Consider the following 16,466-nt stretch of genomic DNA (forward strand, 5'->3'; position numbering starts at 1 on the left):
GTTCCGAGACCCTCTGTGTATGTGTGTGTGTGGGGGGCGTCTCCTGGCTAACAGGAAGCCCCTGGAAACGCAGACGGTGGGGACTTTGCAAAGTTTGGCAGCAACAGACAGAAAGGCATGGGAAAGCTCGAATCCATTCCTCTCCTCATTCATGACACTTATTTAAATTTTTGATGCCATTTTTAAAAAGACCACCTATGCACTGTCCTGTATATATATATTTAAAGGTGTGGAGGGTGAGCACAGGGAATTGAATTTTTCACAGGGCCCTGGAACTTGTCACACACTTAAGAAGCTCCCCCGCCCCAGCACGTTGCGGGGCCCTCCCTTTCCCCACCCCCGCGCATCCCTCCCTCTCCGCTCTCCCCCGCCCCCCACTCCCCCGGCTGCGCCGGATGCGGAGCAGACGAGGCGCTCGGCGGTGTGAAGTTACAGTCCGGCCAGGTATCGGCGGGAAGGAAGGGCAGTGTTCGCAGGACTCGGGAAAGCCGAGCCCTTCTTCGGAGGATGCACTGGGGGCTTGGCTCACAGGCCACAGGCGTGCAGTCGGACTACTAGCCCCCCACCCCTACCCCCCATACCGGGTCTATCTCGGGGCACCTTAGGTTGGGTGGCTTAGCCTCTTTCTTTCGTCCCAGTGAGGGGGTTGGGTTGAAGAACCCACTTGGAGAGAGGGGGTGCTCTTTTCTCGTTTTCTGGGTGCGCAGAGGGGACTGGAGCGAGCCAGGTCTTTAGGAAACCCTTCTCACCCCCCATTCTCCGCTTCTTGGGCTGAATGAACCGTTCGGTCGCTAGGAGGCAGAACAAGATCAAGAAAGCTCAGCGAACTTGAACCTGTACCAAGCCACCCCCGCCCCCCCCCCCCCCCCCCGCATCGGCGGTTCTCTAGCCAAGGAGGGACTTGCTTTGCGAGGGTGGGGGTGGGGGAAACGGACGGTTAGGCAGAAACCCTCGCGGCGCCCCCCCATCACCCCCTATGTCTTTGTTCTTCATTTTGACTTTAAAAATGCTTCTGGCCTGGGCTTTGGAGAAGGGCCTGAGCGCGCGGCCGACACCCCCGCGAGCCGGGTGCGGAGCGGGGGTGCAGTTTTCGCTTTCTTTCTGGACAGCATTTTTTGATGTGGAGGAAGCGGGAGTGCGCCCTCTCCAGCTTCGGGGCCAGGCCAAAGGGCGGGATGTGGCTAGTTTGCACTTAGTCTCCAGGTTTACTTCTTCCAGCTACTCACCCCCCCCCCCCCCCCCCCCCCGTGCAGAGCACTGATAACAGCGCCGGCAGCAGGCTTGCAGGAAGGTGCTGCAGTGCGACCCCCTGCTCCCCCTCCTCCTGCAGCTCTCGCCTCGGAGCCCGAAATCACAACAATAGTAATAGTTATCATCATAATGATGCGGCCAAGCAGCGTCATTAATAATGAATAACCGTTGCCGCCCCGGCCGCGTCGCACACACCGGTGCTTGGAATTGCGAGAGAAATATTTGCAGAGATTTCCCCCCCCACACACACACACCCCAGAGTGAAAAAGTGTGAGCCTTTTGGCAAAGAATCAATTTCAGGACTCGTGTTTGGGGTTCGTGCGGTGATAACCGAGACAGCACCAGGTTAACCAGCAGAGTTTTCCAAACCTCACTTCCCATTGCTCCAACTGGCGGGCCTAAGGAGCCATTGTCAGCCAGCGACCAGGCTGGATCGAGAGTCGGGGGCCCCTGGCTGTCTGCTGCCTCCGGGCCCCGGGCCCCACTGCCCAGCAGCAGCCGCTGCACGTGTTCACAGAGAGCGCGGCGGAGCCTGCAGCCTGCACGCTGCTCGCTTTGTGCCTCCTAGTCCCCGCGTCCAACTTCACTTTCTGAACGTTACGCCCCCGCGGGGACCCCTGCCCCGAGCCTGTTGCCCTTGCCTTCTCTTTTGTTTCTTTTGCTTTTCCTTTCTGCATTTCAGCCTCGGTTTACTTCCATACCTGGTTAAGACAATCAAAGGGAAAGACTTGGAAAGCAAAGTTGAAGGCAGATTCCCCCTTTCCCCTCCCCCCCTCCTCCACCAGCCGCGTTTGCCTTCCTCTTTTCCTACATTTCTTCTAAGGATTTTTCTTTCGTTCTTTTTCTTCTTCTGAATGTATGCCTTTGCAACTGTCTTAAAGGGAAGATCTTAGTCAGTCGCTGGGGTATTGAGACGTTCCAATCTGTCTTGCTGTTTTAAAGCAGAAGCATTTTATTTTCTATTTCTTTCTCTACAGAGAATTCGCAGCTAATTATTATGATTATTTACCCACTCCCTTCCACTTCAATCCAGGACTCCAAGCTTTGTAGCGGGAGCTTAGGCCAGAGCTAAGAAACGATGGTATTGTGGGGGCGAAGGAGGGTGGAATCGAATTGAGGGAGGGGTAAAATGGCTGAGGTTAGGAATGTTCTTAGGGAAAGGGGAATTTGCATTAAAATACAGAGAAATTATCAGATGCCCAGAAAGGAAATGCTGATTGCCACTGAGAAAAGATGTCAATGCAAATCAGTAGACTACACTAAGAGATTGTATTTTCATTTTTTCTTTGTGCCCCACTTCGTCTGATTTTTAATAATTTAGCAGAAATAATAAGAACACGCTTTGGTATTTTCTCTGAACATCTCTAGCGAATGTTTTGCAAGGAACTCGATGTTAAACGTATTTCATACATTAGGATATAATTCTTGTTAATTAGCAATAATTTACGTTAAGAGCATAGAAAATGTTGAGGTTACAGGTTTTATATCTGTACATTTGATCATCTTGTTATTTTCAAGAACTTTGCCTCCTATAAAATTAATTAGGTGAAATGTGGGGGTGTAATCAGCAACCTCTGAATTACCACTTCATTTCCTGGTTTTGATTGTAAATCAGTTCAGTCACTACATTTAGAAGACTTTAACCAAGTCTGTTTTGTAGTGCATTACCTTTAACTATTTGATACCTAAGATGATATTTCCTATTGCTCCTAAATAATATTTTATTTTCAGGAATGTGTCAGGTCATGAGAATAAGGAATGAATCTTAGAGTAGACTTAATTTTCTTTCTGCAAAGGTTCTACGTACTGCTAACTTTAATAGTAATAATAATAAAATTCCCTGAGTCTCTCTGCAGTCTGTAAATCTCAGAATTTGTAGAAAACGCTGGACCCCCCCAAAAAATCCACATTTGCTAAATGTGCACATAAAACCTTTAATTAAAATATCCAGGATCTTGGAGTATGACTTCCTTATGCAATTCACTTGATCAAAATGAAAGCAAATGTAGGAGAAAAATTACATAGAAGCATAATGCAAAAGCAATTCTGTTTATTTGAAAAAGATGTGTATTCTGTATCTTTTGGCCAGTATGTTGGACAGTGTGCTTACCTTGCTGTCTTTATTAGTAATAATATAACCTTCATATTCCTGTGGTGACCTTATGTTAAATTAGCAGGACTACCAGAGGCTAGAAATTATGACATGTCCTACTTGAGCACAGGTGCAGCTAGGCAGGACTCTCTCAATATTATTTCACCTAGCACATCTGGGAGTTACTCCAGATCTTCCCCCTCAATATTCAGCCTGGGTAGGGTTGAAATAAATTTAACCTGAGTTCACTGGATTTTTGCACTTTATCAAAATATGTTCCAATATTCTACACTCAAATTAAAATCTATTTTTTGATTCTCTGTGGCTTTAAGTTCATTAAATGTGAAATTGGCAGCTTGCTAAAGAAGGTCAGACTGATTAACTGTTTAAGACTTGTACATTTTCTGCTTCAGTTTTTATTAATTGGCAGCATCTTGGATGTGTTTTGTATTTTGAGATTTTTTTTTTTTTAATAGAGTAACCATAAGGTTTCAGAAGCAGAGACTTACTAACTCTCTTTCCCTTCTTTGGAAGGTTGAAAAAAATGATAGAAGCTGTTCAGATTGATATTAGAGTTTTTTAGTGAAAAGTTAAAAAAAAAAAAAGGAAATAGAAATGAGACATAGCTACCTTGTTATAACATCCGCTAGTGATTATGTGTGCAGAAATAGTTCCATAATGAAGTGTTTTGGAGCTCATTCAGAAAATTAGTCAACTTTGACAACATTAGGTGAAATATTTCAAGTCTAAATAAAGAAAGGACATCTCAGCACTGTTCTGAAATGTGGCATTTGTATGACCATTCTGATTTTTATGTGATGGGGTGCCACCAAATTAAAAAAAAAGATATTTAGAATATTTTAGGCATTCTTTCCTTCAGTATGAAAAACAAAAAAAAAAACAGACTAATTGGCTTGTTTTCTTAAGTACTCAAAAGTATTACATTTAGCTAATGTTTCTGAGAAGAAATACCAGTGAATTTGGTATTTCTTTGATTTTTTTTATAGCATTGCTGAGAATGAGATCAGAAAGGTTTTTGGCAGTATGAATTATACTGTGTTATGATTATTATTTAGATCCATTTCACATGTGAATGCAGTTGTTTTCTTACTATTTAGCACAATAGACTGTAGTTTCTGTGAAAAAAATATTTGTTTCAATCCATATTGCTACCATTTTAGGGGTAGTTATCATTTAAGTTTTCTTGATGTGCCCTATGTTAACCATAATAGTCATATTCTAAAGTCACAAACCTTGTATGTTTGTAGGGTATGTGTGGTATATTTCTGTTTCTCTGGAGTTATGAAGTCAAGAGTTTTCCTAAAATATATGCTGATTTGCTCATTGATAAATTTGGTTTCTTGAAGATAATCTCCATGTTATTGTGCATTTCAGATGTTCAGACTTTTTAGGTATTCTAGAGAGGGGCCTAGACACACTTTATACAGTGTAGTGGGATGGGCTAGGGTTGACAGTGTTTCTCTTTTTTTCATCCTCCCAATCACTCTAATAATAATTGTGCTTTTGTTTCTCCAACTACAGCCGAACCTCTTGAAGCCATTCTTACAGATGATGAACCAGACCACGGCCCTTTGGGAGCTCCAGAAGGGGACCATGACCTCCTCACATGTGGGCAGTGCCAGATGAACTTCCCATTGGGGGACATTCTTATTTTTATCGAGCACAAACGGAAACAATGCAATGGCAGCCTCTGCTTAGAAAAAGCTGTGGATAAGCCACCTTCCCCTTCACCAATCGAGATGAAAAAAGCATCCAATCCCGTGGAGGTTGGCATCCAGGTCACGCCAGAGGATGACGATTGTTTATCAACGTCATCTAGAGGAATTTGCCCCAAACAGGAACACATAGCAGGTAAATGAGAAGCAAGGAGAAAAGCTGTTTGCATGTTTTCTTTTCATTTTCAGAAGTGCTATAGCAAAGCACTGAGGAGCAGTGAAGTGCTTTCTGTATTACTCCATGTGACTGTCCATGACAGCCCTGTAAAGTTAAAATGATCATTCAGATTTCTTATATTCAGAACACAAAAAATAAATATTTTCCCACTTCACGGAGTCAGATGTAGGTGGAATAGGTACACACACCTGCTACCCTTTCTCTTTATCTACTAATTCTGAATTTCTTTGCATTTTTCTCTCCTTTTTTTATTTTTAAGTGTTAAACTTTTACTACTGTCAGCCCAATTTTCCAACATCCATTTTCAGCTTTGGTGACAAGTCAGTGGCGGAGTGGCCATATATAGGCATTTGCAGTTGGGCCAGTGTCATGTTTGAATCAGAATACCTGGTCAGGCTTCCTTAGTGGTGCAGTTAGTGCTTAAGGTTCCTGTGAGTTGGAGTGTGTTGATAGGACTTTTTGGAGGGGGTGGAAAGAGTTAACAGCTTCAGGGGTAGTCTTGGATCCATATTGGCTGTCAGCCCTTATGGGTCTGTAATTAAACACAGCCCCGTGGTGGGATGACACTGTGACCTTGACTTTAAGATGCCATTTTCGACTGGCCAGGCCAGAGTAGAGAGGGCAGTTGCTGAAGCGCACAGACATGCTTACTCGAAAAGTTTAAGGGCATGTTGGAAATTTCAAAAGGTTGGTTTGACAGGAACGGCTGCTCTCTGCAGCCTGCCTCCTCAGCTAAATGATAAATGCTTCTCTGTGCTCTCTCTTGTCTCTGATGTGGTTTTGACAGATGTATCTTGATTTTGTTTGTGGTTTACACAACCACATGTCACCCTTACAAATGTCCAGTCCAGGTTTCCACTGTCTCTACTATAACACAATGTAAAAATTCTCTTGGAAAAATACATATATAGCTCTCTATTCTATAGTTAATTTAAGCGGAGAGGTAAGCTAGTTGTGGGTTACTCAGCAGTTCAAAGGAAAAGGAATTAAAAGCTAACTCAGGGACTTAGATCCCTACTCCAAGTGATAAAAATGCAACACTGTACTGACCCTTAAAAACATTTTTTTTTTAAGTGAGGCAACAGTAAGTTAATACAAGTAAGGTGAATGCAGATTCTGTGGTGACAAAAGCAGCATACCTGTTGGTGAATTTCTAGTTCTCCGCCCTCCTAAAGACAGAAGATTTGTTCACTTTTAGGAAAAACAGTGTACATTATCAGTTGATTCATTGAAATTTGTCTCTCCAACCACAGTCGGACTGTAGTAGGTCAGTGGTCTGGAGGGGATTAAATTGTCATATTACTTCTCTTCCCCTCTAGAATTTGATCATTAAAATCAAAGTGGCATTTTCTTTAATGCTTCCTGCAACAAGGACACTCAGATACTTTTGCTTTTGTGAAATGAGAAATCTGCTAGTAGGGAAGTTGCATTACAGAAAAAAAATTTTTTTCCCTTGAATTTACTGCATTTACCTATGTGATGTGTAAGTTAAAATTTTCTTACCCCTGCTCCTCCACCTCCCAGTAGGATATGGCAATGACTATTTCCATGTGCTGTCTTGTGACTAGAAGGAAAATGAACAGAAGTATAAAGCATGATTAATGAAGCAAGAGCAAGAGGAAGGGGATTTGTCGTCTTCAGAGATCCAAAGCCTTTCTAAATCACCAAATATGGAGTAACACTTGTGTGATGTAACATCGTATTTACATATCGAGCTGCTCCTTTAAAAGACAAAACAAAGTGTCTGTCAAGTAAGAATTAAAACCACACTTCTTACTGAGGTCCCACACAGCTAGTTCAGTCTCAGATTAAACAGCTCAGAAATTCTGTGCTTCTGTACTTAGAAGTGGAATCTAAAAGCTGGGGAGAAGTCCTTACATATAGTTAAGGTTTTTCACTGTTAATTGTGAATCTTTGTAGGGAAAGAAAATATGTTTTTCCTAACTCTCTGGTTGATATAAAGGTTCTGATATTATTTTTAAAGAACTTGTACAGTAGCAGAGTCCAGAGAACTCCTGCCCCCAAAGCTAATTTAGAATGTTTTGTAGAGATAATACTAAATAACTTCACTGAGATAAAAAGCTATCTAAGGTATCTAAGATATTCAGTAAGTGCACTGGTGCTGTGACCTGGGTGAGGTAAACCTTTCATGCACAAATAATTGCAAAGTCTTGATTCTCTTCATTGTTTTTAATCACTTGTTCCCACTCTGGAATTGATTAAACATAAATAGCATGGTCACATCTCAGAGTGAGAATGTCAGTAACTAGAATCACGACTTCTCATAATTCATAGTAATGAGTTAAGAGTTTCCTATGGTGAAATTAACACTTTACCGTTGCACATGAATTAAGATACTCTGGCCTTTAGGTGCCTCTGGAGTGAAGTTCTGGAAGTTGACTGTGTACTCCCATCCTATTTCTCTCAAGGGCATCTTCACAGTCCTAAATATTGTTTTCCTCTTATGATGAGAAAAGAAACAGTAAGTGTAATCATTCATTAGATATTTAAATTGTGTCAAAGAAAGAAGCAGCAGCAATGCTCTGTATTAGAAAAGAGAGTTATTGATGAGTCTCTAGAAAAATACATTTGGCAACCACATAAAAGGTAGTCATTTAAATGTGCTGGGTAGGAAAAGCTTTATTAAAGTGATGTAAGTTGGATTTGAACTCACTGTGTGCTCTGTGCCATTTTATAGTAAGGAAGCAATTATAAAACAGTGACACATCTTCTTGTGATAAATAGAGCTTAGAATTTGGGGCCTTCAGATAGGAGAATAGGCAGGAGTGGTTTTTTTTTTTTTAATATTGAACAAAATGGTATACATTTTGACTGTCCTTAGGCATCTCAAAACTATTTTTTAGCAAGGATAATTTTTACTTGGTACATAGATGGCTGTATACCCTATCACTTCACCCATGGAAAAGTTGATCAGGTTGCTTTTTTCCTTGTATTAAAATACTCAAAATAGTGTGTGGTTATGATCAACTGAGACCATTGAAGTAGCATTAATTATCTAGGAAATAAGCAGGGTATAATGTATGGGGCTCATTTCATCAGTTCTTGTGTCAAATGCTTAGTAAGCATCAGTGGTCTTCTGTTTGTAGATAGGGCTTTTAATAGGGATTTTTTTTTTTTTCTAATCGCAAACTTTATGATGGGGGAAATATTTGTTGAAGATTAGTAAATGTGAAGCTGCTGTTCACTGCTGTTCACTTTGAAGCAAAAATATATTATCCAGAGTCAGATTTGAGGTTTTAGCTTACTGCACATAGAACTAATTGTTTGAGTATCAGAATTTTTTTTTTGAAAGCGTGGGAGTGGGAGAGACATAATAAGTCGTGTAAAATGTAGGAAAGCCTGCTACTATTGCTAGATAACATTTTTTCTCCTTAAAATTATGAGTATAGTATCATGCTATTTAAAAATTATTTACCCAAGACAATTCACCTCATATCTAATGACATATAAGACGAGTACTCTAATGAAGGGAGTTATACAAAGTCAACACAAAAATGCCTTTACTTGTTAAAACTCAAAAGTAAATCAAATACAGCATACCTCCACTTTTCAAATTTTAGAAAATTGATTTGCCTTTTCTGTTTGTACCCATTCTAATTCTTTGTGAGTTGGACTGAATTGCAGGATGTATTTTTGTATACTTTACAGTGTAATTGTAAATGAGAGTATGAATTATAGCATACAATAATGACTACTTATTTTTCATTTCTCTTTATTTGTGTGATTCTGATTAAAAACTACTGACTCCTGAAGTGAATAGCTAGGCTAGCATGGCAGCTAAAAAAATCACAACAAACAAAAAGCCATCTGATAGATGGGTGAACATTTTATTTACCTTCAGAATCTAGAGAACAGAGAATATTGTTTCTTAATAAATACTTAGGACTTTCTCTTGGAGTCTGTGTTTGTGAGACCACTACCCAAGGACTCATGTTCATGAGAGTAGGAGTCCTATATACAAGCTGTATTTGTAAATAAGACAGAGAAAGGTTGTGAACTGGCAGCTTGGATGTTTTGTCAAAGTACAATGTCAGAGAAACTCTTTCTAAGACAAATTGTAAATAGAACTGTCACAGTGATTGCATGATTGAGCCGCAGAAGTGTCTTACAATTGTTGGCATTGTCAGAGGACTTTTGAAAGCTTAATTAAACACAGTGGCCTGCGTGGCTGCTAAATTTACTTCAGGAGGCCAAAAAGAAAAAAAAAAAAATCTAAAATGTGGAAGATCCCAAAGATCTTCAAATTCTTGAGACCTTACCCTTTCTGTGACACAGAAAAGATGCACTGTGCATTTTCCTTGTTGTCTTTTATAAATAATAGTTTTGAAAATAGGTCCACGTGATATGAAGATCATCCTGTGTGTGATGTGGAGATTGTGTTAGTTTTTCTGTCTCCTGCTGTTACAGACAGTTAATGTAAAAATGGCCTTTTATTGGAAACACAAATATGTATTCACTTCAAGAATAGTAGAAAAGGGGGAAGTTTCCCTCCCCATTTTTCTGTGTTTATTCTATGAAAGCTTAAAAAAACAGTGCTGTAATTTCTTAAATCACCCCATGCCTTGTTGTGTTGCAAGTTGTGCCTTTTAATCTATAGGATCTGAAATCTGTTTTGCACACCTTTCTCCTGGTGAATGTGGCATTTAATTGTGGAACTGCCCACAAGCTGGAAAATGTAACTGGGTATAGAAATGAGCAGGCAATGTCAGGATAGTGAACCTTAAGCTCAGGGAAGAAATGAGTTGGATGCATATTAATGGTACATTTTAGAGTTCTAGAAAATCATTAATTTCACACTGCAGTCTCACTGTAGTTTGGTTAATGTTAGAGGACTAAATTGGAGTATATAACAAACGTGTAAATCCTAGGAAAGCATGAATTTTTGTGATTTTTTTTTTTGTAGTAAAAGTGGTTAATAAATGAGACAAGGTGAATGGTTTTCATACACTGGTGAGAAAGGAAGAAAGTTGCCTTTCCTTTGGGAAAAAATACAGAATTTAATCAAAGAAGCACAGCTAGGGAGGTGCACAGAGATTGCATCATTCTGTGTTAATTTAATCTACTTTGGTTGGTCTGTTCACACCCTTTATTGTACAAAGAAATCATCTGACAAAATGTACCCCAAGCCCAAGTCTGTTTTTACATATAGTAGTTACCAGCTTTGTGCAATAAAAAGCACTTAGCATCAAGCTGGACCCAGCCTGGCACTTTGCCACTTTTTTAGCAAGAAATTTAATCACGAAGGATCTTTAGTACCTTTCTGCTTGTTCAGATTTCATTTGGGTCATGGTTATGTCAGCAGTGTTGTTGTTACAAGGATTAAAAAAAAAAAAAGATTTTAACTTAGTGCCCATTTTTAACATTATTTAAAATCAGGCAGGTTTTTGTTTTATGTGTCAATTTGGAAGACATTAATAAAGTTCATAAAATTTGTTCAGACTATATAATTTAATGCATAATAGCAGGTATTTTTTTTATTTGTAACACAAATGGAAAATTGGCCATTGTATCCCTCGTTCCTCTGTTTTCCCCTCCTTCCCAGGTAAATCTGTTTCCTTAAACTGCTTCTTTTTTACTTCTAAAGTATAGAACACTGGCCAATATCAGTAAATTTACCTTTGTAATTTGCCATGTAGTTTGTACAACAATGACCTAATTAATTTGAGCACGAACCATATTATTGCTACTAGAGTCATTTTCTGTCACAAACTTAATTTCCAGGAAATGTAACCTGACGAATAAGAATGCTTTAGCTCTCCACATGTGCTCCTAGAAACCAAAGGCAGATTTAAAATAATAATAAAAAAAATGCCAGCATTATTAAAGCCAGTCTGTTTGATGCCAAACTCAATTTGAAGCCAGTAAACATCAGACTGCATTTCTCATCAGTTTTAGAATGTAACGTATTCCATATTGGGTTCACTGGAATTTGTCTCTCTGCTTTTTTACTGGCCAGCTGCACTCCCTATGCATTTTTTAAAACATTTCAGCAAAGGCTTTTGCTGTTCTTAGCAGGGTTAGTAACTTGGGGTCTATTTCTGAGCTCATTCGTCATTCTGTGATGGCATTGAGTTAGGTTGGCAAGGGAAGGATTTGAGGCATGGGGGGGGGGGGTTGCTGAGGTCACTTCTGACCCCAGCAGGGAATAGGTGAGTTTCATTTGCCTTTACAATAGGCACATAGTTACTGCACCTTGGAGGAGCTCTCAGATGGGCGCATGTAAATGCCCTGTCAGATGCGGAGCTAGAATATTAATGCTTCTTCCACCACCACACCATAATAAAGCTGTACACAGCAAGCTTAATATGCAGCTAGTCTGGGGAATTGTATAAACTTAGATAGCCCAAATGTGAAAGACAGAGATGTAGAAATGCTCGATGTGCCACAGTTTCCATTCCTGTTCTCCTTTGATCTACAGCAAGATGAAAACATCATCCTAGTCTCTTCTTGGAGTTGTCTCCCCAATTCTGCTGCCTCCCAACCCACTACCAGATTTTTTTTTTTTTTTTTTTGCAAGTGCTGGTATGGAGAAATGCAACATAATTTGTTTCATATGGTTAATTACAGGCGTTTGAATATTTAAAATTTTAAATAGCCACAGTTCCAGCTTTCCCTGTTAAAAGTATGTGATTTGAACAAAGGGAGTACAGTGTAAATATTTGTGGTGATTTGCAACACCCCTCTCTTCCCATTAAACACATACACATATTCACAAACACTGGCATTCAGTTTAAATCTTGTGCTGACTTAAAGGACTTCTGTACTTTTATTTGTACTTTTTTTTTTTTTTAAAACCAACTTTCAACTGGATCTCCATTAAAATATTTTACCATTATTTTTGAGTCTACTGTTGCTTGAGGTTTTAAAGATGGGTTTATTATGTGTTCGTTTAACAGAATCAACAGCTGTCAGAACCAGTTGTGCTGGACCCACAAAATGTCCAAAGAAAAACACACATTTCCTAAAACAAAACACTTGAAAAAATAAACTGCCAAGGATTGGTGAATGAGAAGTGTGCAGATGGGGATGCACAGTGTTTCATCTCTGGGTTCACCCTGGAGACTGATGTGAGCGGATCTGATGCAATGCCGCTGGAAGGTTTACCTGAAGAGGTTGCTGCTCTGAGGCAACATGCCATGCACAAGAGCTAGACTGGGCCTCAGCTTGCTCCTTCTTCCCCCTTCTTACTGCTTTTGATCTCTTTAGATAGATAAAATACCAAGTTCTTAGAGTGCTAAACAACCAATTATAGCCACTTAAGGTGAGATGATCAGGTTTAAACTTCCTGTAAAAGAGGCGAGAAGGCGCTTGGCACACCCTTTTCTGGATAGGGTTGGTAGCGTGTTATTCAGAAGTGAGTGTTATTCAGAAGTGAATCCTCTCTGCCAGGGAATTCCCAGTGGGAATCTGGAACAGGCATATTGATGAAGGGGATACCTGGGGACCTTTGGTCACTCACAATGAGTTTCTGTTTATATGTTCACTGTTGTTTAGCATTGTTGATGAATAATTACACCTACAGCTTGATCTGAATTTTAGATAGAGGATGCTCACTGACTAAACACTCCCATGAAAATGAAGAATAGATATATTGTGAAATCTGCAGATTGCTTTCAAAAAGAGTGCAAGTGCTGTTGCCCCCTTTTTTCCTTCTCTCTTTTTGAACTTTCTGGAAAACATTGCCCCCTCCTTAGCATCAAAGCATTTAAATCTATATTCATTAGTTGTTCATTTTCTTGACCTGTAATGATGCATTAAAAAGGCTGCAAACATAACTCACATCTGTTAATTTTTAGGGAAATAAAGCATAGCTTGGGTTCTTAGTTGCAGTACAATGCACAACATGCCTTATGCTTTGTCTGATCTTTCACATTTTAAACATGGAATTTCTCTTTGGATTGGGGGAAAAAAACCCTGAGGAACTTTTCTTTATTGACTCAGGGGATAACAGGATTTCATGATATATTTACATTTAGGGGCAGCTAACAATGAACTGCTTACTGTTCAGTTTAGTTCCCCCCCCTCAATCTTTTGAATTCAGAGTTAAAACAATGCATTAACCAATGTTAAATTCTAAGTCTCATGAGTTTCTTCCTTCTTCATTCTACCCTGAGATTTAAAAAAAAAATTCTTTTACGTTTAAAAGTGAACATTGGTTACTGAGGAATGATTTAAAGGCTGAGAAAAATTTTAATAATAAATCGTAACCTTCTCATGTTATGTTTTTGTTATGTTAAGAGGAAAAAAATCAATAAGGAAAATTTAATTCTGATAAAGATACTCTTGGATCTTTGAAAACAACTGCTGTCCTTTTAACTAAAACATTTGAGCAGCTTCAAAGACTATGCATTTCTTCTGATCTTGGAGCTGTGTGACTGGTAGCAAGAAAGAAAAAAAGATCTTATTCTACATACAAGTGGATTGCTTAACAAGTCTGTACAGACACGTACTTGTTTGTACAATAGAGATAAAAATTCCTGTATAAAAATAATTCAGCTGCTGACAGCAGGCATTGTTGTTGGACCTGTCTTTTGTGCTTGTCCCGGCTCTGTGTCCCCTCCCTGCTACCCCCCCCACCCAATCTGCTTAGGGCAGCTTGCTGCCTGGAGACTCCTGACCAGAAATTAATTGCTATCTATTAACTATATAGGTATTATTTATATAGAGGAAAATCTCAAGCCTTCTTGTATGTGTTCCACTCTACTTTCCGATGTGATTGCAGCATTGCCAGCAGGGGGTTGGGCAGGCAAACCCTCTAATAGGGGAAATGACTTGAAGGCAGTTAGGGGAAATTTGGCCTTCAAGTCCCATTTACTCTGCAGTGTAGCACTGGTTTCTAAACTTTTGTTTTTAATCTAATTCTGATTTACTCTGTCACATCCCATATCAACCCTCATTGAACTTTACTCATGTAGAGTAACATTAGTGTCAAATGGAATTGGTCAGGACTATGGACTTGTGGCTCATACAGATGGTTGTGGATGAAGGTTACATGCAGCTCTGTATTCTATTCTTTCTAATAAACATTAAAATGTGTTACATTTTTGAGCAGAGCCCTTGGATAAGAGAGTTAAGGAATCAAGGATCGTTCCTGAGATTTTCTCCCTTCTTTCTCTTCTTTCCCATTCCCTTGATAGCCTCACATTTCAGGTAAGATCAACTCTAGGAAAACACCTGGGGTTGGGGTGGGGGTTAGAGAGAGAAAAGGGTGACAGAGAGAAATTTCTGGAATATTTTCATTAGGGATTCTTAACACAGTCATCAAAACAGAGTTCTTTGGATCCAGCAGCAGAACAGTAGCACGGGCTTGTTCTTTCAAAGCCATTATTCTCAGACTTGTACACTTTGGGGTACACTGATTGAAATGGGATTTACATATACTTTTGGGTCTTCACCTTGGTTGGAGTTTTTGAAATGGGAGAAGGGAAGGGGTTCATTGGGGATTCTATCTCTAGAATTTCTTAAATGTCATGAGATTAGTAAGGTGTGAGTTAATATTCACAGTGCAATAAAGTTAGACCCCTCTCTAAACTAGCAATTGGGAAGCAGGAAAACCAAAATTCCCATGATATTTTAATAACTAGGGTCGAGTATCCAAGATGGGTGAACTCCACAACTTTTTGAATGTCAGACGATGTCTACAAGAACCAGTCCTCTTGGATTATATACCAGTGAGGATGATGATGGTGGCAGCGGTGGTGGTGGTGACCCCCGGGAAGAAAAATACCAAAGGATAGGATTCTCACTTCTCAGAAGTAAACCAAGATCTTGCTCCTCTGCCTCTTCTCTTCCATCATCTCTGCTCTCCTCTCCCCTCCCTTCCCCTCCCCTCCCTTTCCCTCCTCTCCTCTCCCCTCCCCTTCCCTCCTCTCCCCTCCCCTCCTTTCCCCTCTCCTCCCCTCCCCTCCCCACCCCTCCTCTCCTTTCCTCTCCTGAAACAGAAACTTCTAAGACGAATGCCACTCCAAGCCAATGAAAAAGCTGTTTTTATACCATAGTGGATGTTTACACAGGAGTCTCAACTTGAGGGGAAAAAGCCTTTTTGGGAGGGTGATGGAACTTGTGTTAATCAGTTTTGTTGGAGGACTGCAGTTTTGCCTATGAGCAACTCTGGTCTGTTTTTGATAAATTACCATGTTTAGAGATAGGTTTGGCTCTTAAGGGCTTAGTTTTATGAACAAAGTCCGTAACGATGTTTGCAGCCTCTGTTTGTCTCTTAGCCCCTTTGGCTTCACTAGAAGCTCAATGTTTAGTTTAAGCTCAGTCTGGAAGATATAACAATTTTGCATTAAAAAAATGAGGAAATCATAGGAAGAAAAACCCTTTGCTTTTTGGATGAATCTTACTGATAATTTGCTAAAGCTCATTTGAATTTTAAGCACTTCTTTAATCTTCAAAGGCTAAATTGCTTTATGAATATGCATGGTGTGGGCAGACTTCAGTTCATTACCTAGTTGTAAATTCTAATGACCATTAGGTCCTTCCAGTAATTGCGAATTGTTTTGCATTTTTGATTGGCCTATTAACATGTACATTCGGTGCACATCAGGCTGGCCTGTCAGCCTGCTGAAGGAGAAAAAAAAGGTGAAAATTGTTTATAGCACCAAGATTCTTAGATTTTCAATCTTGCAAAATTGATGATGTAAAAAAAATTAAAGCAGTGCTTTTTCTTCTCAAGATTGAAAGTTCACCAAGAGATTTGACATATTTAATTTACATGATGACTTTGCACTCCTTCATTAATGCAATTTGCATATGAAGCTGTTGTTAATCACTTTTGATCATGTTTTGTGTATTAGCTGCCTCAGTGGCTCTACTCCTCAGATGCCCCAGTAGAAAGGAGCAAAATGATGCATCTTCTTGCCAAGTTCCCTTTAGTGAATTGAGGAATTAGAAGTCTAACCTAGAGTAATTACATATGTTTTATCCGTTTTCTTTTAATGTTAAGTACAGTTTATGAAAGTGTTGGCTGGAAGTCCTTCTGATTTGGTGTGTGTGTGTGGGGGGGGACTGTTAAATCTCAGAGGATGATTGAAGCATATCTAGATATGCACAGAAATACCTGTCTATTGCCTGTCCCTGCTTCCCCATGAAAGTTGTTGGGCAGTTTCATTGTTAGTAGTGTTATGGCGGGAAGACTTGAATATTCCAGCATATTAAAATATCAGAATTCTTTAGAAGGGAGAGA

The 16,466-nt window shown here is 39.8% G+C and overlaps 1 protein-coding gene across 13 annotated transcripts in view; it reads left to right on the top strand.

Annotated features, from left to right (window-relative positions):
• BCL11A (BCL11 transcription factor A) overlaps window positions 1-16,466 on the top strand; it is a 112,986-nt gene that overhangs the window by 4,462 nt on the left and 92,058 nt on the right. For 6 of the 13 annotated variants that reach the window (XM_060187227.1, XM_007539645.3, XM_060187228.1 and 3 more), the window contains one exon: window positions 4,886-5,215. In XM_060187227.1, coding sequence (XP_060043210.1) covers window positions 4,886-5,215 — 330 coding nt within the window. The other 7 variants (XM_060187229.1, XM_060187234.1, XM_060187236.1 and 4 more) reach the window with 4 other exon arrangements.

This window comes from Erinaceus europaeus, chromosome 3 (genome assembly GCF_950295315.1).
Source record: "Erinaceus europaeus chromosome 3, mEriEur2.1, whole genome shotgun sequence".
Taxonomy (NCBI): Eukaryota; Metazoa; Chordata; class Mammalia; order Eulipotyphla; family Erinaceidae; genus Erinaceus; species Erinaceus europaeus.